Source organism: Aethalodelphis obliquidens, unplaced genomic scaffold (genome assembly GCF_003676395.1).
Source record: "Aethalodelphis obliquidens isolate GAN/ISIS:26980383/991018 unplaced genomic scaffold, ASM367639v1 scaffold49, whole genome shotgun sequence".
In the NCBI taxonomy this organism is placed as follows: Eukaryota; Metazoa; Chordata; class Mammalia; order Artiodactyla; family Delphinidae; genus Aethalodelphis; species Aethalodelphis obliquidens.
In genome coordinates, this window is record NW_020837993.1 from 4,703,654 (window position 1) to 4,730,762 (window position 27,109).

A 27,109-nucleotide genomic window follows, 5' to 3' on the forward strand; every position below is an offset into this window, starting at 1 on the left:
GTTTTTCACCTGTAGGTTGCTGAGAAGGAAAGGAAACTCTGTAGTACTTTTTTAAGTTTTTTTCCCGCTCACCAGGAAGAGTCAAATATCCATGTGGGTTGACAACCAACCCTCCTCTCGGACTAGCTGACCCTTCCTCAGACATGAGGGTCATCTTCCCAGGTACCCAAGATCTCGGAAACCCTGATCCTCCAAACAGGGTGGTTCTCTTGGGCATGGGAAGGAAACTGTCACCCCACCACGTCCCTGCTCTCTTCTAGGACATAAGTGACATCCTCAGCCTTGCTTTCTGGCCTCCAGTATCTGGGACGAGTTGGCACAGGTGACCCTTCAATTAGGACTTCCAGGAGCCATAACAGTAACTAGGGCTCTTGCAGGAGAGCGGGCAGGTCCGGGACGATGCTGGGCCTGTGGCCTAAACCTCCAGGGTCAGAACTCAGAAAGCCATGAGTGGTGGCGAAGCAGGGTGCAGGAAAAAGGCAACCTACCTTCTTGCTCTTCAAGTTGTGGCCTCTCCTGGGAGCTTATTGGAAATGCAGAGTCTCAGGCCACAGGCCTGCTGACTCTGGGCTCCCGTGGTGAGCTCGCGTGCATCTTCACGTTGCCTTGGCCTCCGTGGACCTCACAGTGGGCCCCACTGGGACCCGTGCCCCTCCTCCTGCCCCCAGTTGGGCGTGCCCTGGCGGGGCCTCCAGACCAGAAAACATGCAGCTGAAGCCCCAGCAGGAGCAGCCCCGGTTGGTTATGGCCAACATTCTGGGGTTGCCACTCTCGTCCCCCTTGGTGAAGTTCAAGGCTTTCAGACTCCATAGTCACTGAGCTCACTGCTTTTGGGAAACACCTGACGGTGGTCTCCCCCGGCGGCACGGCACTGTGGATCTGAGGTTTTTTTATAGGTGGGTCCAAATCCACTCTCTGCCCCGCGGGCAGTCACCACACCCTCTCCAGTCTGGACGTGGGGGAGGGGTGCCCCCGACACACCCCTCAGCAACCCACCATCTCCCCGCCAGGTGGGGCGGGAAAGCCATGAGGCACAGGTGTAGAAGGGAGAAGCGGAGGAACCGGAGAACCGTGCTGAGGCGACACCCACAGCGGTTCTGGGAAGGCTTGGTGGGGCTCTGATGGGTCTGCCGCGGGGTCAGGAGCCCCAGCGTACTCTGCCCTCCCTGGACAGGCTCCACACGGGCAGCAGCTGCCCTTTGTGGGCTCCACTCAGTGACACAAGGACAGTCACTGAGCTGCTCAGCCAGGGTGGGGACAGCCGAGGGTCAGAACTGCACACAGCTGGGTGGTGATGGCCAGGCCTGGCCGCGAGCAGAGATGATGCTGGACCATGGTGAGCCGAGCTCTGCGCTCAGGCAGACATCATCCTTCCCCAGGCTTCAGGCTGAAATATCGAAAGAGGAGAAAAGGAAAGGAAACCAACCGTCGTCTGAGTTCTCCTTGGGGGTCCAGTTCAGACCCCAGGGACCTCACTCCTTGTACTCGGCATGGGGCCCCTCTTGTTCTTTGCTTTTGCCAGTAGAGATCAGAGATGGGGTCCCTCGTCGTGCAATTCTACAAAACACAATGCTAAGGCTCTTTTTAAAACCGTTTTAAATATTTGTGGACACCAGGAAATACTCATAATGGTAAGTGAAAAAATCAGGTTGTAGGACCCAGATGTGTAGAGAAAAACACGAAAAGGCGCTCACACAGAAGCCCAGAGGCCACTCGTAGCGTAAAGCAGAGCTGGCCCCTCCCTTGTCAAGTCTTCTGAGGCCCTCGCATCCCTGTCACAGCCCTTTATGCTCTGTCATCCCTCTAGGTCACGTGTCTGGTCTTCTCCCGAGACTCAACTTCTCGAGCCTTCCAATTAACACAGAGCCCAGAGTAAGTGGGCATTCAATAAAGGTTTGCAAAGGATAAATACAGATAAATGACGGAAGGAAGGAAGGAAGGAAGGAAGGGGAGGGGGACGTCAAAATGCTGTTAAGGGTATGGTTATCTGGATAACTTGTTTTATCTTCTTTATAATTAACTATCTGTCTTCCCAAATGTCACCCATGAAAACATCGCTTTTATAATAAATCCATGTTTAATCAAAATTCTGCTCCTTAAATCAGTCTGAAATGTTTTCTTATAACTTCCAGTCCTATTTTTAAGTGAATCCAGAAGACACCGACTAGATCATGTCTCTGTAATGGTCACACCTTCCAGAACCGATACTGGACACGTGATCTGACAAGTCCCCAAATGCTCGCAAAAGAACGGGAACCGGGTCTTTGGAATCGGGGTGCCCCCAGCTAAGGAACATCTAATCTTTCACCGAGGGAGGATGGCAGTAACGCTGGGGGGTGTGGGATCCATTTGGACAGTGTTGTCCCTTTGGACCCCAAAGTTGGCCCCTCTGAAGCGCCCATGAAAAGAACAAAAAGAAGGCGGCATTAGAGAAAGGAAGTCATCCCACCCAGGTCCGATATTCCTTCCAGCCCAACTTTGCTTCCCCGAGACCCAACTCACTCTGCTTTTAAGAAACGGAACTTGTCTTTGCAGAGGAAGAGCTGGTTACGCAGGTAAAGGAAGGCCCCCTGCAGCCTCCTGTCCCCATCCCACCCTCCTTTCTCCCCTCTGCCTGGGACCCCACTCTCCCCAGCACTGGTCACCACAAATGCCTTGCCCACAACAGGGGACCTCTAGCCTCCCTACCACCACCAGCTCTCTCTGCACCTCTGGAATCCCACAGAACTTTGTCACTCTGGCAGGACTTAGAGGCAGAGGGGCCTGGGTGGAACCTGACCCCTGAGGTCGATCCGAGCCCCAGCACTGAGGCACCCAGGGCTTCAAACCCAGGCCCAGTACCTCCTCCTGGGCACCCCTTCTGCCCTCCTCTGAGCCTCAGGCCCACATCCCTCATCAAAAGAAGGCACCTTGCTGGCCTCCATCTCAGAAAACCTCCAAACTGATGCATACACAGTTCACGCCAGAAGCGTTTTTTATTTAAGAGCCTCTAGTGCCAAAGCTGTGGCGTCTGGAAGGTCATTCTCGGTGGCCGCCTCTGCCAGGCCCTGTGACGAGCACCTGGCATACAGAGGCCGGCGTCCCTGTGTCAGGCAGAAGAATCCAGCTTCTCCGCAGATGGCTCAGACGCGGTCGTCGGAAAGGCAAGTGTGAGCCACGGTTCCAGTTCAAAGGTCCGGACAGCGCACAGCTGCTAGGCAGCCCATCCCGTTTAGTCACCACCCTGGCCCATGAGGACATGGTGGAGGGTAGAGATAAAGCAGCCCCCCGCCCCCCTCTGGCAAACAGGGTGGAGAAAGGGAGAAGGAAAGTCAACAAAAGAAGCCAAATCCCAGGAGGGAGCCAAGGACCAGCAGGCCACTGTCCTCAGAGTGGCCGCCCCTCTCTTCTGCAGAGGCTAAAGTGCCACCCTGATGGGCCAGGGCTGCAGAGCACCCATGCCCAGAGGGCCTTGGGGACCAGGGGACCCCAAAGCAGGGCAGCCCCTTCCCAGGAAACTGAAAAATCTGAAGATAGGGGCGAGTAGGGAAAGGCCAGAGTTTTCATCCCAAGCAGCGGAGCAGACAATAAACAGGCAAATTTGCAAACCCTGCAGAATGCCAGAAAAGAGGAGATTAAAAAAAACTACAAAATACCTTTCCAGAGAGAACAGAGTAGCCCACCCCCAAAGGCACTGCTCGGAGACTTTTGCAGAAGGATATCCGTTGCAGCAAATAACCCTCAGGAAATAGTGAAATGAGAGGCGTCTCTCATCCTGAGGAGTCAGCCCGAGGCCCTGCTTCCAGCAAGGGTCGGGCACTCGAGCTGCAAGACAAGCCATCACCCAAACCCGCCTGTGCAAGGGGCCTTCCTGCAGTAACCCTCTGGGTCCAGGTGGGTTCCTAGGCCAGTCTGGCCTGGACCAACTGCAAACGTAGTCCCTGGCAGTGGGCTTTTTTCAGCCAACCAAACCACCATTCATTTTAATTATCACAGTGATTTTTTTTAAATTCCATGCCTAATTCTGCTGAACCCTTTCGGAAAAGGAAAAGAAAAGGAGCCACAGGACGTGTTTCCATCTGCTACAAGCTGAGCAGCTCCGAGCCCTTTTGCGCTCTGAACTTTCACGCGGCCACCACCAACGAAAGGTCAGAACTCGACCGAGCCCAGAAAGGCCACAGAGGGTCAGACATATAGAAGTGCGTAGATCCGGGAGAGCAGACTGTCAGAAACCCTAAACATGCCGCTGAATATCCTTTAGGCTTTTCTCAGGTTCCTGATAACTTCTGATCTCTTTTACTTTTGTCGGCAGTTGCTTTAAAATTATTTTTTAAATCAGCATGTTTCCCCTTGCCCCTTAGCAAGGCAAAAGCCCTCTTGAGGGAATAAAGGGTGACATTTTAAAGGAGCGTCCAGAGGGTGGTGTCTCCTGCAGTGACATTCGGAGCCGACATTCTACACACAACTGTGCCAGAGTTTCATAAATAATGTTTGTTATGGTTTCAACACCTCGGACGGGACAGCTTCCAGATCCTTCACACCCCCCAGCTTCAGCCGACCAGCCACAGGATGCCAACACGCTGGAGAACAGGTTTTACCTAAAAGAAGAAGAACAAGTCAGTGGCCTCTGGCAGAGCCGCACACCCATTGTGACCCCCTCCGTAACCACGACCATCCTCCAGGCCACGCCGCCGTCCTAGCAGGGCAGTTGACACCCCTCCCCATGCCCCTCCAGCAGTGCCTCCATCTCTCTCGCCCCCCATCTCTATTCCTGCCACACAAGCTGCCTTTTCAGCCCTTGAAAACGCCACCCTCCTCAACCCCAGGACCTTTGAAAGTGCTGCCTGGAACGCACACCCACTCCTCCAGGTAACGCCTTCCCTTCCCTCAGCTCCCACCTCAGGATGCTTTCCTAGGTCCCCGCACAGACCCCTAGTACACCACCTCTCTTATCCTTGTAATCCTCCTTCCTAGCACTTCTGTGGGTGTTTACACCGGGGCTCGGCAAACCTTCCCTGTAAAAGTCCAGAGGGTACTAAATATTTTTGACTTTGCAGGTCCTCTAGTTTTCGTGGCAACTGCTCAACCCTGCTGCTGGAAATGCTTGGCATGGCTGTGTTTCAATAAAACTTTATTTGTGGACACTGAGGTTTGAATTGCATTTAATTTTTACATGTTATTCTTCTTTTGCTTCTTTTTCAACCATCAAAAATGTAAAAATCATTCTTGGCTCAGAAGCCGTACAAAAATAGGCAGTGGGCTGATCTGGCCCAGGGCCCTTAGCCTGCTGGCCCCTGGTTTATGGTTTATGTAATTATCTGATTCGTGTCTGTCTCTTGCCTAGACTGGGAGCTCGCTGCAGGTGAGACCCTTGTCGGAGCTTGTTCACGTTTAAACCCCAGCACCAAGCACAGTGTCAGACAATTGTAGGGGGTGCAAGAAATATTTGTACAATGGGTGAAAGTTGAAAAACTGAATCTATTCAAGACATCATCCAAAGGGACTTAGAAAAGGAGGGAAAATTTGAGAGGTCCCCAGCATCTATTAATGTTTGAACATGGGCATTACATAATCACATGGAAAAACAGTGGAGACTTAATAGAACTTATCAAATAATAAACTGCTTTTCATAACGTTATATGATCCCAAATATAAATATCAGGTAACTAATTACTGAAAGATATGGACATCATATTTTTAGGAAATACACACTTAAGTACCGGGGGGAAAGGGACATGAGAGATGTAACGCATTCAGAAAATGGTTCAGAAAAAAAGAATCTGAACACACACACAGAGCCATCATAAGACGAGTGAGGCAAAATTTTAAAATAGGAAAATCTAGGTAAAGGGTATCTGGGTGTTCTCTCTACTGTTTTTGTCTTGCAACTTTTAAGTTTGAAATTATTTCCAAATTTAAAAAAAATAGACATGGGTATCCTCGTATTGACCACTAGGGTCCCCTGTTCAACAGATTAGAGGAAGAAAAAGATAAATCCCCACGGCCATGTCCACGCTGTGAAGGCTGGTTTTCTTGCGTCACCCACATGCCCCCTCCTCTGGGCTAGGAAGAGGGGGGCTCACCCCCGCTTACTGACATCCACGGAGCCCAGACACCCCCACTCTACAGATGCAGCCTGAGGACCTCAAATGTTAAGACTCCCAACGGCCTTGACCCCACAGTCAGGTCTTCCCCTGCATCCTGCTGCAAGTTCAATGTTGAGCGTGAGGGGTCGGGGCCAGGGGACTGGAGACGGAGCAGCAAAGCTTTCAAAAACCAAGAATCGGACCAGAGTAAAGGGACCCGATTCCCAAGAGCTACCCAGAGCAGGTGTGCATATGAACAAAAGCAGACTACCATGAGCCTGCTGAATCTGGAAACAGCAGACCGTCAGAATTCGCAGAGATGTGAACTTTATATACCGCCAACGCATTGAAAATTCACCTTCGCAGGTGTCCCAAGATTGCTATTTTGTTGAACTGCATCTTCCGGATGCCCCAAGGGCACACCCCGGGATGCTCTGCCAGCTTCCCTGCCTGCACCCCAACCCCCTGTGGGCAGCTGTTGACTCCTTGTGCCTACGGGAAGAAATGCGCAAGTGCGCGCGCACACACACACACACACACACACACACACACACACAGGGTAGAGACGGAGCAGTAGGGGAGCCACCACGAACCATCAAGCACATCTGATTCCGCAGGCTCCCTCCTCAGCAGAACTAAATCTCCAGGGCTGCTCCTGGAAAAAGAAAACAGATGTGCTCGCCTGCCCCACGGGGAGCAGCTTCCCTGGGCGCGTGCCAACACCTCAGAGGTCACCAGCTCTGGACCTCAAGTCCAAGCAGTGTGCTTCGCTGCCCTTCAGACTCTCTGGTGTGACTGTGACTCGGGCAGCTCTGGGGAAAACCGACAGAGGGACTGGGGTGAGGAGGAAGGTTGTAAAGTCCCAGCCCTCTTCTTTTCATCCCGCTGTTCCCCTGAGGCCATGAAGCTTTGGGGCTCTCCCCTGGGGAGGGTCCTGGGGGGACAGGCTCACAGATGCAGCTCACCCGGTTGGCCCTACACCCGCTCAAACTCGCACCTGTCGACATGCTATTACTTCTTCCTCGGATGCCCTCACTCCTCCCTGCCCGTCAATGTGCTCCAGGCTCACTCCCTTGTCCTTCCAAACCCCCTCTAAGCTTCATCTCCTCTGGGAAGAGGTGCCAGGGAGATGTGCCCCTGGTGGCTGCCCACAGCACCCTGTTCTTTCCTCCCTGTGGCGTTTACCAGGTCCTCTTATAAGAGTCCATGTTCCTGGACACCCCACCTCAGCACAAGCTCCCAGAGGGCAGGGCCAGGCTTACCCATCCTGCACTTGCAGTGAGCTGGGTGCACGTAGAAGATGACAAGCAGAGATTTCTAAGAGGGATCTCTGGGCCCTTTCCATCCTCCAGAAAAGCCAAACTGCTATTGACATCCCTGCTTTGTCACTAAGATTAACCAGAAAGGTGGTCCATGCAGACCCCGCTCCCACACTCCCTGGAAACTCCAGGTGAAGTAAAGGCACGTTTAGGTGCCATGACCCATGCTTATTCTCTTCCGACTTGCAACCGTCCTGTACAGCGACATTGGGTTACAGCCATCCCAGAGAAGGAGAGGGACATGCCCCAACCTGTCCCTGTCCCATGTTTTACAAGAAGTTTGTCTGTTGGCAGAAAGAGCCCTCCACACAGGAGCACCTGTCTCAGCACCTGTCTTGCACGCTGGCAGCTGACCCCTCGGTGCAGCAGACGAGGACACCTCAGGAAGACGGCACAGCAGCCACGGAATGGAGAAGCCGAGGGAGGAAACCAGGCCACGTGTGTGAGTTCTCCTGAGACAGACAGACATGAGGACCACACCACCAGGTGCCGGGGGGCCCTCGGCAGACTTCCCACTTTCATCCCAGGACGTCGAACACAAAAAAGAACAACTGAATAACGTGGCTAGCTTTTACAAAAGCACTGCTAGTTAGGATTATTTGTGTGTTTTCCTTTTTTTCCCCCTTTTCTTTGCCTGATCCTTACACAGCTCTATAAACTGTGTGTCCATGTAGGCGGGAAACTAAGTCAGATTCACTCAAACATGGATGGGCCTAGAGCTTATCATACTAAGTGAAGTAAGTCAGAAAGAGAAAGACAAATACCATGTGATATCACTTATATGTGGAATCTAAAAAATGATACAAATGAATTTATTTACAAAGCAGAAATAGACCCACAGACATAGAAAACAAACTTATGGTTACCAAAGGGGAAAGGGGGGGAGGGGGAGGGATAAATTAGGAGTTTGGGATTAACAATATACACACTTCTATATATCAATATAAAATAGTTAGCCAACAAGGACCTACTGTGTAGCACAGGGAACTATACTCAATATTTTGTAATAACCTATAAGGGAAAAGAATCTTTAAAAGAACAGATATATGTATCTGTGTAACTGAATCACTTTGCTGTACACCTGAAACTAACACAACATTGTAAATCAACTATACTTCAATGAAAAACAGAATCACCTAGCAGTAAATTTTCATCGCCACACAAATTCCCGTTTGCATAGTCTCCCTCCTCATAGATATAAAACTCAAATAGTTTTAAGGTGCACGATACCTCAGCTGAGAACTGCCCCCAGAATGCCAATATTGCTTTTCAGAGAAACAAAAATGCCTCAGGAGATGCCCATTTATATATAACACATAAGCTCGGAATTCTACAAGCAAGAGGGCTGGCAGAGAGTTATTCAACCTGCTTTGGGGATGGCCTCTGATGCCGTTTCAGGTCCAGGGAGGATGCTCCAGCCACCCTGGGGAGCCCACAGGTCACCAGGTCCCGTCTGATTCCTTCCAGGCCCCAGAAGCTCAGGGTACCGGTTGCCTCTGCAGCGGTCCCCATGCTGACGCTTCTAGCAGCCTCACTCCGCATCCTCAGGTGATGAGGGAGCGTGGGGCGGGCCGAAGGGCCCTCCGAGCTCAAGGATTCTAGAAGTCACTGCCCTGAGTGTGCTTAGCAGGGCCTTAGCTTTGTCTCTGCCATAGGGTGGCCATGGGGACCCTGACCCCTGACCCCTCAGTCTAGGATAAGCAAGTCAAGTCCATTTTCTCCCTCTCCCACCACAGCCTCCAGGGGCCTCTGGCTGCAAACAGCCACCAAACGCCTTTTGTTCCAAAGCCAAGATGCCAGGCACAGCCCCCAGAGGTGCAGGGGACATCTCATCCGTTTCTAATTATATTCCCTCCGGAAGCCCTGTCCACAAGAGGGTGGGAGTCAGGCATTTCTGGGGCGCATATCTGCACCCCACGGGCCACGTCTTTTCCACACCTAAGAAGCAGAGGCACCAAGCCCGCCCTCCCTCCCGGCCCCTGGAGACCAGGACTGGCCAGAGCTGCGCGTCCTCCCAGCACACCTTCGGGCTGTGCTTGTCATGGCTCCTGGTGCCACCTACCAGACAAACAGCAGGAAGAGCGGCATCTGCCTCGCCTCAGGGGACACCTGGAGGGTGTCACAGAAGGCTCCGGAGATAAACCACGGAGGCCCAGAGGTCCACGACATCAGCCACACCTGCACGCTAGGCCAACCAAGCTCAAAACACACGCAGCCAGGATGCAAATGCCTTTTGAAATACGGAACCATTTCAAAACCCCAGGGGTCTCTGTCCTCCATTTAGCCATCATTTCTCTCTTCCAATTAGCCTTTTTAAGTACAGAGTTGGAAACTCACTTCCACAGACTCTTTTCCCTCCCCGCATCTGGCCCTAAACATCGGAGGCCTTACCTCACGCGCTGTGACATCCCAGTGGCGTGGGAGCCTGGGAGGAGGGCTGCCCACGGAAGCCTTGCCCTGCCTGCCTTCTCTCCACCCCACTTCCTGCCTGGCGGATGCTCACGGGCTCTAAGTCAGGAGATGTTATCAGCGAGCTGCACGTGTAATACAAGGTAGGTTACGGCCTTACTGCCCAGGTGCCAAAAACGTGAGTTTCCTCTTTGCACTCACTCATAAAACCACCCAAGGCCATGATTCAGCCACATCCGATTTAAATGTCGTCTGTCTCCCAGGGGGAACCAAAAAATTTACTTGAGCCATCTCTAAACAGGAAAGATGAGGACCTGTGAACAGATCGTCACGTGCAGACAGAGCAGTTCTCAAAAACGCTAAAGCCAACATAAAATTGGCCTTAAAATTCTTGTTCTGTCAAACGTATTGACCTGAAAAGTCATTTGTGATACGCTGTTCGGGTGGAAAAATGGTCCAAAGCAGCACGTGTAACATGGTCCTATTTCTGTAAAAAAGAAAATTCCACGGGTACGTACTCACACACACTCCAGTGGTTATCGTTAAGTAGTGAGATTAAAGGTGATTTTATTTGCCCTTTTTCTTATCCGTAATTTCTATACCACACATTACATCTGTAATAAAAGCTATGACCTGGTCTTTTTAAATGGTCAATCATCTTTGGGCCTGAGGACTAGAGTGGTTTTGTGTCCAGTGACTCACCCCCAAGTTCACTCACATCCTTCAAACAGCACCAACTTCTCACATGAACCACTTGAGGTCCGTCCTTCACAACAAACAGGGAAGCAGGATGGCGCCTGGACATCAATAGTTTTCTCCAATCTTCAAAAAAAGCAAGCATCAAGGTCCAGCCAGTTTTAGCATATTCTACTAAACATTTAGGAAACAAATAATTCTAATCTGATACTAACTATTCCAGAGAAAAGGAAAATAAGGAACCGACCTAACTTGTTTTATGAAGCTAGTAAAACTTCTACCAAAGCCTGAAAAGGATATTACAAAATAGGAAAATGACAAACCAATCTCAGTCACTAAGAGAAACAAGAAAGTCCTGAGCAAAATATCATCAAACTGAATGTAGCAATGTGAATAAAAAGATAACATGACCATGACCAAGCTCCTTTATCTCAGGAATGCAAAGTTGGTTTAATATTAGAAAAAAAATCAATGAATATAAGTTCACCACCTTAACAGATTAAAGGAGAAAGTATAATATTCTCTACAGAGCTAGAAAAAGAATTTAATAAAATCTGACATTAGCAAACTAGGACTAGAGGGAAGCTTGCTGGGGAAAAAAATCTACAAAACCCTACAGCAAACACTGCTCTTAGTGTCAATATTGAAAGCACACCCTTTAAGATCAAAAACAAGACAGGATGCCTATTATCATCACTTCTATTTAACAATGACTTAGAGGCCAAGAGTGAGTATAAAAAGGCTTAAAAAAAGAGAGAGATAAAATGTTGAAGGACCTGGGGGGAAGGGAGGCAGTCTTATTAGTCTCAAGTGATATATCTACATAGAAAACTCAAAAGATTTGCATTTACACTACTAGAATTCATAAGAGTTTAATGAGGCTGCTGGATTTTTTTAAAAAATCAACTGCATTTCTAGACCCCATGAACAGAAAGTAAGAAAGTGATATTTTTTAAAAAAGAGATCAGACTGAGGTCATGAATCGTGTGGCAGCGGCTTGCAGGGGAGCCTGTCTTTGAAGCTGTCCCCAAAGTGACAGCAGAGAGAAGCCAGCAGCCCCAGAAGCAGAAACCCGGGCGTGGAGACTGATCCTGTGGGATACAGGGGTCATTACCGTGGATGATCTGGGATGAAAGACTAGCATGAATGGACTTGCTGAGTCCTGAGTTCCTGCCCAGAATCGGGGTGGAGGAGAGGCATGGAGGTGCCTGGGGGATCTTAAGTGATTGCTGTAATTAAAAATTACCATGTGTGAAAGGGCCCCATGCTATCGCTGTGTCTCATAGAGATAGAGGGCCCATTATTTTTTTTTTTTTGCGGTACGCGGGCCTCACTGTTGTGGCCTCTCCCATTGCGGAGCACAGGCTCCAGATGCGCAGGCTCAGCAGCCATGGCTCACGGGAAGAGGGCCCATCGTTACAGTGGCCAACAAAAATCCTCCAGAGCATTGCAACAGACCAGGGAGCAAGCTCGGACTCTCAAACAGCAAAAGTATTACCTGCTACCTTAACACCTACCAGGTAGTTCCATGTAATCATTTGCCTTTGGAAACAAAATCACTATGTTGAAGAGATATCTGCACCACAACGTTCACAGCAGCATGAGTTACAATAGCGAAGACATGGAAACAGCCTACGTGTCCAACAACAGATGAATAAAGAAAATGTGATACACACACACACACACACGTACACACACAGACACACACACGATGGAATACTAGTCAGCATAAAACAGAAGGGAATCCTACCATTTACAAATACCATGGATGGACCATGAGGGCATCACGTTAAATGAAATAAGTCAGGCTGAGAAACACAAATACTGTACGATCTCACTTATACGTGGAATCTAGAAAAACCGAACTCATAGAAAAAGAGATCAGATTTGCAGTTATCAGAGGCAGGGGGTTGCGGAGGGGGAAATTGGGTGAAGGCGGTCAAAAGGTACAAACTTCCAGTTACGAGATGAATACCTCCCGCGGACGTAATGTACAACATGATGACTACAAGTTAACACTGCTGTATGATAGACCTGAAAGCCGCTAAGAGGGTAGATCCTATAAGTTCTCATCACAAGGTAAAAAAAAATGTTTTTGTAACTATGTGAGGTGCTAGATGCCAACTAAACTTATTGTGGTGATCATTTCGTAATATATGTATGTCATTATGCTGTATACCTTCAACGTATACAGTGCTGTATGTCAATTACATCTCAATAAAACTGAAAAAAAAAGTTTTAATTTTGAAATCATTTGCCTTTGATGGTGAGTTTCACAGCCAGGAGCAATGCCAATACAGCGCTAACTGTTCCTAGGAAAGGAACTTGCTCCATTATTTGAAGAACTGAGACTCGTTGTGGAAGGTTCTTAATCTGACAGTGGTTTCAATACTTTCCTCCTCTTTGTGACAACAGACACGACCTCCACCCAGCAGTCTTTAGACCACAATAATATTTGTATCCAGATTCTCTAGAGGGGCCCCTTTTCCAGCTTATACTCAAGAAAGAGTCAACAGTAGACTTTCTGGACAGACAGTGATATTTCTTTGCTTAGGGTCTTTTCTTATGTAGTCGGGTCTGAGGCTACCACAAAAATGGCTGCATCTATCCTAGCCCCCGTGGAGTCGGCTCACACACCAAATATGGATGAGATCCCATCCCACGGCTCAAAATCAAAACAGTCTGCTGATCCCCTTAAGCCATCAAGGACTCCCTATCGTACAATAACCCCAGGCCTGCAGGATGCAGCTGAGCCTTTCCATTGTGACTCATAATGAGGACATCGTGGTCTTCCCATTTTGTTTCATTTCTGTGCCTTGAATGTGAGACCGATAAAACGGCTTAGCAATAAAATCAGTATAATCACTTTCTTAAGTATTTAGTATTTTGCAGTATGGGTGCAGGTTAGTAATTGTTTTGATTCTTCTCAAAGGGGGTTTCTTCTTCTCTATACCTAAACTGCAAATTATAGCTAATGGTTTGTTCCTCCACGCTATCAATAACCAATCCATGTCAATGTTGTGCATTCTTCATAAAATTTAGGTGTGATTTGTTAACAAACTCTGTTTCCAATATTGGTATGTACGTGAACATGATAATACAGACATTTTTTTTCAGACATGAGTATAAATAAAATAGTATTTTAAAGTAAACAGTATTTTAAAGTAAAAAAAAATTGGGAGATTGGGATTGACATATATATGTATAAAATAGATAACTAGTAAGAACCTGCTGTATAAACAATTTAAAAAAAAATTTTAAAGATACATCCTACCCCCAAAAAAATTTTTTTTAAATAAAGAAAAAAAAAAAATATATATATATATATATATATCTCAAAAGGTAAAACACCTGGGAATATATCTAGAAAAAATTTATAATACATTTATGGAGAAGTTTTTGAAAGACATCTTTTCCAATACCTAAATCAAAGGAAAGTTATTCCATGTTCATGAATGGGAAGAGTCAACATAAAGGGCCTGATTCTCTTTTTTTTCTTTATTGAAGTACAGTTGATGTACAATGTTATGTAAGTTACAGGTGTACAATATAGTGACTCAAAATTTTTAAAGATTATAGTCCATTTATAGTTATCATAAAATACTGGTTATATTCCCCGTGTTGTACACTATATCTCTGTAGCTTTTTTTTTTTTTTTTTATTGTTTTGTGGTACGCGGGCCTCTCACTGCCGTGGCCTCTCCCATTGCGGAGCACAGGCTCCGGACGCGCAGGCTCAGCGGCCATGGCTCACGGGCCCAGCCGCTCCGCGGCATGTGGGATCTTCCCAGACTGGGGCACGAACCCCTGTCCCCTGCATCGGCAGGTGGACTCTCAACCACTGTGCCACCAGGGAAGCCCCTGTAGCTTACTTTATACCTAATAGTTTGTAGTTCTTAATCCCCTACCCCTATCTTGCCCCTTCCCCGCTTCCCTCTCCTCACTGGTAACCACTAGTTTGTTCTATCTGTGAGTCTGCTTCTTTTTATTCTGTTATATTCACCAGTTCGCTGTATTTTTTTAATTCCACACATAAGTGATATCATACAGTATTTGTCTTTCTCTGTCTGACTTATTTCACTTAGCATAAAGGGCTGATTCTCTTTAAATCAATCTACAGAGTCAATGCTGTTCTAATCGAAATCCCAAACACTGTTTTCTTGAATCTAACTCCTTTATAGCCAAGAATACCCAAGGCTGTCCTGGAAAAGGACAAGTCAGGAGGTACAGAAAAGCTGTGTGTGATGCGACTCTTACGGGTCAACTGGACTGGGTGACACGGTGCCCAGATATTTGGTAAAACGTTAGTCTGGGTGTGTCTGGGAGGGTGTTCTGGCTGAGATTAACAACTGTCTGGGTAAACTGAGTAAAGCAGATCGCCCTCCCCCGCATGGGTGGGCCTCATCCAACCCACTGGAGGCCTGAATAGCACAAAAGGCAGAATAAGGGGGGATTCGCTCTCTCTGCCTGACCGTGTTGGAGCTGAGACATTGGTCTTCTCCTGCACTCTCACCGGAACTTACACCATCGGCTCTCCTGGTTCTCAGGCTTTCAGACTTGGACCTTTATAATAAATCTCTTTCTGTGTGTGTATATCCTATTGATTCTGTTTCTCTGGAGGACCCTGGTGGGGAGGGAGGAATCTCCAGATAGGGTCCAGCCTGGATTTGTGTCTCAACTTTGCCACTAGTAACTGTGACCTTGGGCAACCCATGGCCCCTCTCTGGGCCTCCAAGCCCTCATCCCTAAACTACACTTGCCCCCAGCTCTAACACTGAGAATCTCACATACCCAGAGTAGTACTTCCCAAAAGAAGCCAAAGCCCAAACTACAATCCTGAAGTTAAAAAGTCATTCTGACTTTCCTACTGGCCACGTTAAAGAAACACACCTGCCTTTGGAATTCAGCGGTAAATTCCATCCAAGGAGTAACCCCCACCCCACGCTCTCCATTACCAACTAAGCAAGGCTGAAAAACAAGTTTCCATTTGTGTGCATGGCGCGTGGTACATGGCGGTTGCTTGGACCAGATTCCCCACAGTCTGTACATGACAAGCTCGTTGTCCGAAATTCAGCTCTCCTTTCGCTCCCACAAAGCTGACTTCTCAAGGGTTCTCATCAGGAAAGAGTTGAGAATAAGCATTTCCCTGCAAGCATTTCCCTGCTGGCTTTCTGGGTGCTGCGCGTTCCTGGGAGAGATCAAAGCAGTTCCCCCCTAGAAGCAGAATACCCCAAGGTCAAAGACTTAGCCAAAGAACAAGAATACACGCCTGGCCACTCACTGTCTTCAGAGGTGAACTGCCCCACCTCCCCAAGCCAGCGAGCCCAGGAGAAAGCAAGCCACTGTTCCCAGCCGGTACCTGTATTTGATGTCAAATACTGTGGAGTCCTCGTCTTCGTCATCCTCTTCGTTCAACGGGGCCATTTCCACTCGCTCGGCTGGAGTGGTGATGATGTCATACTTGCGGGTCTTCTTCAACCTCTTCCCCGACCTGGAAGAGGGGAAGCACATTCCTGAGAACTCAGCGATGCCCACTGGGGTAAGCCACGCTGCTGGCCCTAGCCTGGCTCCCAGGAGATCTGGCAAATACCCCAGCTCCTCCACTTCCGGCCATGGGACCTTGGGCGGGTTCCTGACCTCAGCAACCCTCGTGGTCCTCACCCACACCTGCCCAAAGCACCATAAAACCCAGCGATCAAGATCTATAATGCCCAAATGCAAGATTTTAAAAGGCAAAATTAATGCAAAGAAAATACACGATGAGCAAAAGACCAAAATGTTCAACATGGATGGAACTGAGCCCTGCCCCTGGGCTGGCATGATGCCCCTCATCCCTTCATCCCCTGGCCCCTCACCCTCATCCCAGCCCTGCCGTGTTGGCAGGTCACTGCTCCAAGCACAGGCGTCACAGCCTGGCACTGTGTGCCCTGCCCCATGGGCCAGCCAGGTGGATTAGAACGCAGGCTTGCCCACTTTCGACCTGTGTGATCATGGGCAAGTCAGTCCATCTCTCTAGGCCTCAGTTTCCTCATAAATAAAATGGGATGAGAACAGTATCTGTCCCTCGGAGGCGAGGGAGGATTAAGTGAGATGAGGCATTTAACAAGCCTACACACAGCAAGCTCTCGGCAAAAATGACTGTCTGTGAAAATAATCAACAAATGGGAGTTAAACGTGCTACAGCCTCTCTCACACGACAAGGACTTGTACAAATGAGTATTGTTTCCATCACAAGGATTTGTGAGCATTGGGAGTTATAACCCTATGCTTTTACCTCTGGGACGGTAGACGGTCACTGGGGACCACGGGGAAAGTGCCGAGCAAGCCTTTCCATCCCCAGTGTCAGACCCTCTGCACAAAGCACGAGACATTGACCAGGACACAGCTGACAGTTTATGATGCCACAGGGAACGATATTGTTATTATGACTACTGATGCTCTAAGCATTTCTTTCTGCACTATTTTGAACTTTTTCCCAAATGCCTTGTATTCTCTGATGTCCCTCCTTTTTAAAAAATATTTGAAACTATCTATGAGAAACCAGCCAAACCCCCCAGAATCATTAAATGGGGCATTGAAGAATCATATTCTCTAAATATGCTTCCTGCAGACTGTAAGCCGTACCCAGCTGGAGACCACATCAAAGACACATGCCCCGTCTCTCTGACCCCAGCACACAGAAACTCCTCAAGAAGTTTGCAAAACAATGAAAACAGAAGTTCACCGTCAAGTAAGAGTTTCTTAGCAACAGCAACTTGCTCTTTTCTTACCTAGTGTTATTTATCAAAGACATGATTTGTGAAAGGATTGTTTGCATAGAAAATATAAATATTTATCTATACCTTTGGCTTAAAGCAACCTGTACAACCTATAGCACTGCTCCTTGTGGTTCTTTGTGTAGAGACTTTGGGAAATCAGCTATAAAGCCTGACAATCCCCTAGCCTCATTACAAAGCAATTTGTCCTTCCTGCTTTCATCACAGGCACGCACGCAGAGGTGTGGGTGTGAAACTGCGTGGATTTCAAACACGTTGCAGCACGGCGCAAACACCAAGCCAGGTGGTTAAGAGGTAAGAGGGGCACAGCCGGTCACGTCCCCAGTGGCCACGGGACAACAGTATTTTGGAAGCAGGCTTTGTAAAAGGGAGCGTAAATGCTTACGGTATAAATACCGCTGGTCCAGATTCTCACAATCAACAGATTCTTGTTTTCTCTCCACCTCCCCACAAAGGAGTAAAATAGATCTTAGTGTTCTGCCCCAGATGACATAATCCCTGACCAATTCAATCTCCAATACTGGATGGGGAAATTTAAGCCCAGAAACGGCTCCATATGCCACAGCAACCCAAGACAAAGCCACAAGGAAAACCACCCACCCCACAAGCCCTCTAGACGAGGCTCAAGGTCCGGATCTACACGGACGCACACATCACACTTTTCTCAGAAGTCTCCTATCTCTGCCCTGACGGGTCACAGCTGTTCAGAGGAAGCACCTGGCTTTGCAAAGGAGCCGGACTTGCCCTTCTGTTAACTGTGCCCAGTGCCAGGGCTGCCCATTCCCAACACACATCTGGACAAGCATCTGGAACGCTGGAATAGGATTCGTCCTGTGGACCCGAGGGTTTGAGAAAGCTCCTGTAGATGCCCGAAGAGACTGGCGCCCAGATGGTTTCTGGATGAAGAGTCGCCATTGTTTGTAACTGTTTTTCAAATATCATGAGGCTTATTAGAAAAATGCAAAATCTGATTCATAAACCTCGTCCTGCACTTGGAACTTGAAACCTCACTTAGTCTTTGGCTCTGGAGCAGGGCTGACGGCTGCCCCTGGGAGAAGGTTCTGGAGGCTCTGACTTCAGCCCTGCTTCATGGAAATGGATCCCCAACGACCATAAAATCACCTTCCTTCTTCCTGATTGTTCATAGAGTCTCGTGATGAGAAAATTTACCTGCTGAGCTTAAAATAAGACCCTTGAACACTTACCACAGGAGAAGCTGGAACACAGCCCAACCTCTAGAACACCATGGCCTACTTGCTCTAATGACAGCCATTCCAAGCAGGTCACCTGAGAAGGTAATTTTAAACCTGAAGATCACACCAAAGGTTCAGTGATGGTTAATTTTATGTGTAGACTTGACTGAGCCACAGGCTACCCAGACATCGGCTCAAGCATTATTTCTGGATGTGTCTGTGAGAGTGTTTCTGGTTGAGATTAACACTGGAATGGGTAGACTGAGTAAAGCAGATTGCCCTCCCCAACTCAGGTGGGTCTCACCCGATCACTTGAAGGCCTGAATAGACAAGAAAGGCTGACATCCCACAAGTGAGAGAATTTCTCCTGCCGGACTGCCTTTGAGCTGGGACCTCATTCTTTTTTTTTTTTTTTTTTCCTGCATTCAGACTAAAATGGAAATCTTAGCTCTTCTTGGATTTCAAGCCTGTATGTGTGCAAACACACACACATACACACACACACACACACACACTCTTGGTTCCATTTCTCTACAGAGCTTTGCCTAAACCAAAAGGCCATTAGCAAGAGCCCTCATACAGGCATCAAACACCAGTTTTGACACAATGAGCTGAAGACATTACATTTCAAATAATCAACTCTCTGAGCCACAAAACCTTTCACAAAAAAGTACTTTCTGCTGTTTCACTACTGGACATGTTAATAAGGGAAAACCAGGACTTGTGAGAAGTTGAAAGAGACGCAGCCTCACCCATGGCAGAAGGTGACTGGCTGCGCCAGAGAGAAACCACATGTATGATTGGAGTCGCATGGGGAGGGATGGGTGGAGGGGGCCTCACCTCATGTACTTTTCAAATTAAAAGGTGAGCCCTTCCTTTACTAGCTGTGTGTGTCAGAAGCTGGGAAATGCATGAATAGTCGACCAGCATTTCCCACAGACCCTTAGATTCCCAACCCTCACTGTCCCGGGTCAGAGAACGGAGACACCCTGCCTCGGAGAGGAAGACGTGAGATAAGGGGAAGACAGATTCGTTCAAAGCCTACGTGACCTCACTGAGTCCTGCTGTCTCTTCTGAGTGTGGATGCTCTAACTCATCTTTTCTGATCAACAGCGGTCCCTAAGAGCTGAGCTCCTCCCGGGTGCCAGCTAAGCAATTTACATGTAACATCACATGCAAAACATATAAATCGCCCTATAAGGCAGCGCTGTTATCTCTGTGTTCCAGACGAGGAAACTGAGGCTCAGAGAGGTCGATCTCCCCAGGACCAAGGACCAAGGGCTGCTCCAGCACGAACCTCCCTGGAGGCTCACCTTGAACCACCTCGTGCCAGGCGAGAGGCAAGGCGCCAGTTCCCCCACTCACTCCCTCTGCAAGCCCACTCCACACCGCCACTAGACTCCGCCTCCACTTATCTTTAACACCAAGAAACTCTTTGCCCTTGGTACACACTTTCTGGAACTTGTCGCTTACCACAGCTCACACATTCCTATTTCAAATTGATCTGGGCAGACTTCTCGTCAACTCTTTCTAACGGTGACTCCCTCAGGACACGCGTTGGTTTGGGGCAGCCCAGCCTCCGTCTCCTCCCTCCTTTGGGCATCTGTATCCTTGGTGAATGCCCCTCTCCATGGTCCCCGTGGGTGAGGAGGCCTGACCACTGGCCACACCCCCAGCTCCAGGAGTGGACCATGGGACTTAAACCTGAGTCAGAATCAGTGTATTGCAACCCCCGGGGCCATGGCTGGGAGGCTGGGGGGAGTATGGGACTAATCAGAGCCAGTGACCTTTGCTAGGCAGGCAGGAAAGGGGTCAGTAACTCACCCAGGTGAGAGCTGCATTGCCGTCTTCTAGAAATGGAACATAAAGCCAACATGGTAGAGGACAGATTGGAGGGAGAGACCAGCTCCAAGTCTACTATGATGCCAGCCCACCTTGACACCAACAGTGCTACTCTGTTTGTCACCGAAGCCAGTCTGGTCAGGGCTTTCTGTCACCCACAAACAAAGGAACCCTAAACGTTGTCACAGGGTCTCGAAGGAAAAAAGGCATGGCTGTAATGATAAACACCATCTCGGGATTCTCCCACATTTTAACAGCAAACCTTCCACAGGTAAGTATAATTTTCCCATTTTGTCAAATCCTTTAAAACCCTGGGACTCTTCCCTGTTTCTGGTTCTAGAAGCAAGGAACCATACATATAATGCACCTCGGTGACAACATCGTGAAGGTTTTCACTCAGGGAGACCTGTGAACAGGTTTTCCGAGACGACAAGCATCCTTGGTGATCTTCCCACAGGGCTGTTCACCAGCATCCCAGTCTGAGGAAAAGGCTAAGGCTACACAGCTTCAGAGGATCTGCAGTCACCCACGTGTCCCCAGGGGGGAGGGCAGCGGGTCAGCCTCGAGGACACAGCTTGAGAAAGAAGCAACGGGTTCCAGACAGAGTCCCAGGTTAGTCCCAGACTTGGGTTCCTATCCCGGTGTTTCTGCTTACAGCCCTGCTTCCTCACCTACCCAGGGGTGGGTGGGAGGCACAAGCAGGAAGGAGCTTTGCCACAACTGTCACAGCGCTCCCCGCCCAAGAAGGGGGAGATTCAGGGAAGAAGGAAGGGAAGAGATATTGCTGGCCCACCTGCAACAGCATGGCCCCTTCGCCGTAATTTTTCTTTTCTGGTACAAGGTCCCGTTACACCCAGTGGCCTCCACGGAGAGACGGTGGCATTTACTTAAAGGGTGGTTTTAAGTAAATGTCCACGTTGTGCTTCACAGGACCCAGCAAGACCAGAGAAGCTCGAGAAGAGACAAAGGATCGTTCCACTGGGGCCAAAACAAACATTTCTAACTAGACAGAAGAGAAGTTCAAATTCTCTTACTCTGAAATGTAATCCTAAAGCCAGAGGGTTGGTTTACTCAAAGGCCCGCTCAACAGCTGGTCGGAAACTGGTTTCCCAATGCTCCCCGGCGCACGGCTCAGGCAGACACGGAGGCTGGGGAGCAGAGTGGGAGCCCAGAGGACCCACGTGGAGAGGGGCCTGCCCTCCCCACCCTCCCCTGCAAAGAGACACAAAACAACGCAAAGCCGGACGGGTTAGTTTGCCGTCAGAAGTTCAGTCTGGGGGTGCGGCGGTCAGATCCACAGGCTGCACGTCCAGGGGTGCGATTCCGTCTCAGCCCAGCAACTCCTTTGTCTGTGAGCCTCCTGGAAAGTCCCTCACCCTGAACCCGAATTTCGTATCCACGTCACGCACTTCCCCGGTGCAGCTAGGGTGCTGGTGGCAGAGCTCACCGCGGTGGGGCTTGGGAGAGAGATGAGGAGTGACCGATAACGAGCTCACGTTTCTTTCTGGAATGACAACAGTCTTCTATCATTGACTGGGGTGATGGTGCGCAACTCTGTGAATGTACTAAAAACCATGATTTGGACACTTTAAATGGGACACCTGTATGGCATGTGAATTACATCTTATAAAGCTGTCATTAAAAGCAGGAAAGATAGATATGTACGTATGTGTATCTATCACATTCATTCATTTCTATACTTATAAAATCTCTCTGGAAAGAGTCACAAGAAATTGACAGCACCCAGAGAAGGAAGCTGGGAGGCCGAAGGGCAGGGGGGGTTAAGAAGGAGATTGTTCACTATACCCTCTGGCTCCTCGTGAATTTCAAACCATGTGAATATATGAGCTATTTTTAAAACAAACAAGTACATAAATAAATAAAATTCAAATACGGTAGTTAAGATAAAAATTTAAACAGACCACGTGTGTGTCAGGCCTGCCTCTGGGACAGGAGACCCTTCTCCTGGAGAGGCCCGGGGGCCCCCCTGTCCCACCCAGAGGCTGCCTGCCGTCTCCTGCTCACCTGGTGACTTTAGGAGCCAAACCCAGCATCTCTGGCCTTTCCTCCCCCTGAGCTGTTTTCAACGTGAAGCCCACTAACGTAGCTCTGTGGCTCAAGGGCCAGCCTTCTGCTGAAACCACACTACTCGTCCCAAAGAGCATGTTACCTTTGACATTTGGAAAATTAATACAGAAGATGAAAACGGCATGTGTAGGGGAGAGATCGGATCAAGCGGCTGCCGTGAGTCAGCTGCCCGCCTTCGCACCCGGCCGAAGCTTCCAGTGCTCTGAGGACAGAGGCCTTTCCTGTTTTGAACCTCCGACCTCTACCCTGCATCTTCCCCCCTCAGAACATGACAAAACTGAGCCTTCCCTAGAAAACCAAGCAAACTTGGAGAAAGGACACGACCCCAAAACCCACTGTGCAGCCCCACCACGTAGGGAAGCAGGTGCCGGAGAGCCAGTGACAACAGCGCCATGTCTCCCAAGAAGGGGCGATGACCTGGGATGGGCCCCAGGCTCGGGGGCAAACCCAAGGCTGGCGACCAGGGTACAATTCCCAAGCCCCAGCCTCCTCCCTTTCCAGCCTTGGGCACAGCCCCTGCGCTCTACCCATCACCATCCTTTTAAAGCAGTTTAAACGAGCCCAACACCAGCGTGATCTGAATCTCATCTGGCTCCGCTCCAGATGGGCAACTTGAGACTCTCGGTTACATGAGACAAAAGCATTTTCCTCTAGTGCAGTGAGAGCTTCAGGACCTCAGGCAGCCCAGCTCTAAGAGGGCTCCAGCCAAGCCCTCCCAGACACAGGTGTTCCAGAGACTTCCAGGTACACGAGCAGCGCTGCCACACCTGACGCCTGTCCTCCCCACCACGCCAGACACTCTGCTCCAGTACCAGCACCCAGTCAAGCGGGGTGACTCAAACGCCCCAGAGCCCACAGGCGCAGGAAAGCAGTGAAGCGAGCCTGGTGTGATGTAAACATTAGAACAAACGCGGTGACAAATGACAGCCAACGCTCGGTCTTGGAGTCAAGGAGACACGAGGATTGGCACTCACAAACACAGACGAGATGGGACGGTGGCTACCCAGCTCTCCGCCCCCCCCACCCGCCCCTCGTTACAGAGGCACTGCGTTTCCAGTATTCCCATCTGTTGAGAAAAGCAGATCTGGATTTTGATGTGAAGACTCCCAATTTTAAGTGTTCTCAGTTATCTCAGTTGTTAGAAACACTGCGTATATGTGAAATCTAAGAAAATGATACAAATGAACTTATTTACAAAACAGAAATAGACTCACAGACATAGAAAACAAACTTATGCTTGCCAAAGGGGAAAAGGTGGGGGGAGGGATAAATTGGGAATTGGGGATTAACAGATACACACTACTGTATATAAAAATAAACAACAAGGACCTATTGTATAGCACAGGAAACTATATTCAATACCTTGTAATAACCTACAATGGAAAAGAATCTGAAAAAGAATATATATATATGTATGTATGTATGCATAACTGAATCACTTTGCTATACACGTGAAACACTGTAAGTCAACTGCACTTTAATAAAAAATGAAAACAAAACCACTGTGCAGATCAAAACAAAACAAAAAAACGTATCTGTGGGCCGTCAGTCTGCAACCTCTGACTTAGCTTCCTGGCCATGGTTTATTTGGTCCTGGCTGCCACGCATGAGTGACACTGAATAATTGAGCTAAAATCATGGGCCCAGAGAGATGGCCTGATTCTCACTGTCAACTGAGGTCCTAGATCTGTTCACCAGCAGTTCAGTCACGATGAAGAGGTACTAGTCATTACCTATACAGCCTAGCTGTTCCCCTCCTCTCCTGGGCACTGTCCCCTCAGGATTAACAAAGTGACACCACTGTTGACTGATCACAACGCCGGCCTCCAGCACCCAATGCACAGTGTGTCCCGGGCTTCCATTTCACACAGGACCACATACCGTTGACTAGTCTTAGGGTTCCTCTTCATAACTCCTCAGGGTTACGCCTCTACCTGCCCCCCACCCTTGTTTCCCTTTCCTTCCCTCAATCCCTGAGGGACAGATCCAACTCTCATTCTTCCAAGAAAAAATAAGTACGCCCCGGCTTTGACCTGTTTAAGGAGCCACGTGAAATGTGGCCACAGCAAATGCCCCAAGACCTGTCCCTCCAGCTCCCAAGTGTGTTTGCAAAGGGTTGGGTCCGCTTCACCCGTCTGTGAGGTGCCAGGAGAGGCAAGCGAGGCCAAAAGTGAGGAAGGAAGCCTCTAGGGGTGGCTCTGTTGGTTCAAGGGCAGTGGCAAGATGACCGAGAGGGACTCTTTGGTGGACCCAGGGACACAACCACAGCCTTGAAATTCTGGGGTCACTGTGCTTCGGGACACATGTCATAAATGACCCTTTCAGCATCCACTTGTCCCTGCCACATGGTAGGGGAGGCGCGGGGGTGTCAGTCCTTGCTGCCACTGCCCCCCACTTCAGGAACAGTCCACACTGCAGGGACAGTCACTTCTTGACAGAACTCCCAACCCCGCCACCGCAAGCCGAGATGTCCAGCTGCGTGGCTGGCGTTTCCATGGTGTTTCTGTCACCCTCTTTCTCACCAAGGCTTCTCCCCTGCCTGACCATCCCCTTCACCACGCCCACCTCTCCAGGCCCTTCCGGTCCTCCTGACACTTTCCTGTTCATCTTCCTCTTCACCCACTCGAATCTCCAGCCCTCCCTACTGGTCCTTCCAGCACCTTCCACTGGTCTCCCCCGCCATCCTGCATCCCTGAGGCAGCCACATCACTATTCATCCATTCACTCAGCAAATACATGTTAAGCACCTAAAAGGGGTCAGCATTACTAAAGCAGCCCTTTCATCATTACACTCCTGCATTCAAATCCTCCATTTGCTCCTCTGACCCACTACTAATCCCCAAATCCTCTGGCTGGGATTCCTGTCTTCCAAAATCCGGCTGCAACAGGAAAAGGAGTGGGGGAGGAATGCTGGATTGGAAATCAGACTCCTGCCCTTCACCAGCCATATGGCCTTAAGCAAGACACTTCATCACTCTGCAACTTGATTTACTCATCTGTAAAATGGGATTCCGACAGGACACTCCTCACAGGAATGAGGAAACATATAAAATGTTTAGCACAGAGGCTGGTATACAGTAAGGGCTTAATAAATATCAGTTGCTATTATTATTATTGTCACCATAATTTCCAGATGATCATTTTCACAAACGCTGCCCACCACAAAACCTGCTCGGCCAGCCAGTCCTGGAAGAACCTCTTCTCCCACCCCATCAGGTCCTAATCCTTCTCCTCATCCCCATATGCCCTCCCTGACCACTATGTCCCCCGCCAAAGTCCCTGGGGCTTTGATAAGTCCTCTGGCAACTTATCAAGTGTTGCTTTTGACACATGACTCCCCTACAGAATTAGATTGCCTTTCACCTGCCAAGCAGAATCATACAAAGGCATTATCCTATCTTCCAGATTGAATTGGAAACTCCTTCACCTCAGCTGTATCCTCTCAGCACCTTCTAGGCTTCCAATGGGTCATTAAATACACTGGTAAGATTGCTCCATCCATTCAGCCATGCTCTCTCCTGGGTCCCTGGCTGAGCACTGGGGAGACTCAACTGACCAGGCTAAAACCCAGCCCACCACATCTTGGAGGCCCAGAAGAGGCCAGGCTGAGCATCAGAACACCTGGCCTTGAGTCCTACTTTTCCTACAAACTCACTGGGTGACCTTAACAAACCCTTCCCATCTCCTGGCCTCAGTTTCCTCATCTGTACAATGGGTAGAAGGAGGGAGCTCAGTGGCACTCTGAGTGCAAAGAAACCCCACACCCAAGAGGTTACAAGGGCCTGAAGCCCTCCCAGGCCTGAAGAGCCCTACCCGGGCTCTTTGCCATGGCCCCTCTTCTGCTCCACACCTGCCAGTGAGAGGGGGCTGCCTCCTCCCTGCACCCTCAGGAAAATAAATAGCAAGTCTGGATTCCTGGCAGATTGCCAGGAAGATTAAATACAGATTTTTAAAGTGAAACCATGACAACATGATTCTGAATTCGTGGTCCCAGAATTTCCCTTTGTAAATAGTTAGAACCAAAACATCAGCCATAAAACTAAAATCCCAGGCACAACCTATGAAGCCTTCTCTGCTTAAATCTGGGAGGGTTTCCCTTCTGTGACACTCTCCGTACAGGATGCATGCAGACACTGACACTGGGGACCCCCACCCCACCCCTAGACGTGCCCCGTGTCTCCAGAAGGGGCTGTGTTGGCAAAGCCCCCAAACTCGATGAGTACCTGGGCATAAGAGTTTACAGGCAAAGCCAAATAAGCCGGGGGGCTCAGGGTTAAATTAAAGAGAGATTTTCCTCCCTTTCCAACTGGATAGAAGGGATCAGTGGCAGGTCCTGAGTCCTCACAGGCCTGTCAGTAAGGGCAGTCATGAGGCACCTCCTTCCCCAGGGGAATTCAGCTGTGTGCGGGACCCTACATGGGGTCCTAGGTGTCCGGGGAGGCTCACGCAGGCTAAAGAGTCACCAGTTTCATATCTGCAAGGCTCAGAAACAGATGCACTTGCCTGATGATCTTGGCCATATGGCTGAATCCTCATTTACAGGCAAAAGCAAGACCAAAAGGTTGGGTATAAATTACATCTGTTTTCAGAATCGTTTTTTTAAGTACAATAGGACACTTGGCTGCTTAAAGGGGAGCCAGGGGTTTGATTGACCCAATCTCATTCCAAACATCCCAATAGCCCTGGGAAGCAGGTACTTTAATTAGTGCTGGGAAGCAGATG

At 49.2% G+C, this 27,109-nt stretch overlaps 1 protein-coding gene across 1 annotated transcript in view; it reads right to left on the minus strand.

The window, feature by feature from the left end:
- Window positions 1-2,052: 2,052 nt before the first annotated feature.
- The window catches only part of FAM174B (family with sequence similarity 174 member B), a 31,935-nt gene continuing 6,878 nt past the window's right edge, over window positions 2,053-27,109 (minus strand). Inside the window, exons 2-3 of the mRNA XM_027083146.1 lie at window positions 15,848-15,979; window positions 2,053-4,577 (exon numbers count right to left, since the gene is read on the minus strand). Of these exons, the coding sequence (XP_026938947.1) occupies window positions 4,574-4,577; window positions 15,848-15,979 (136 nt within the window). The 3' untranslated portion in view covers window positions 2,053-4,573. The remainder of the gene's footprint in view (window positions 4,578-15,847; window positions 15,980-27,109) is intronic.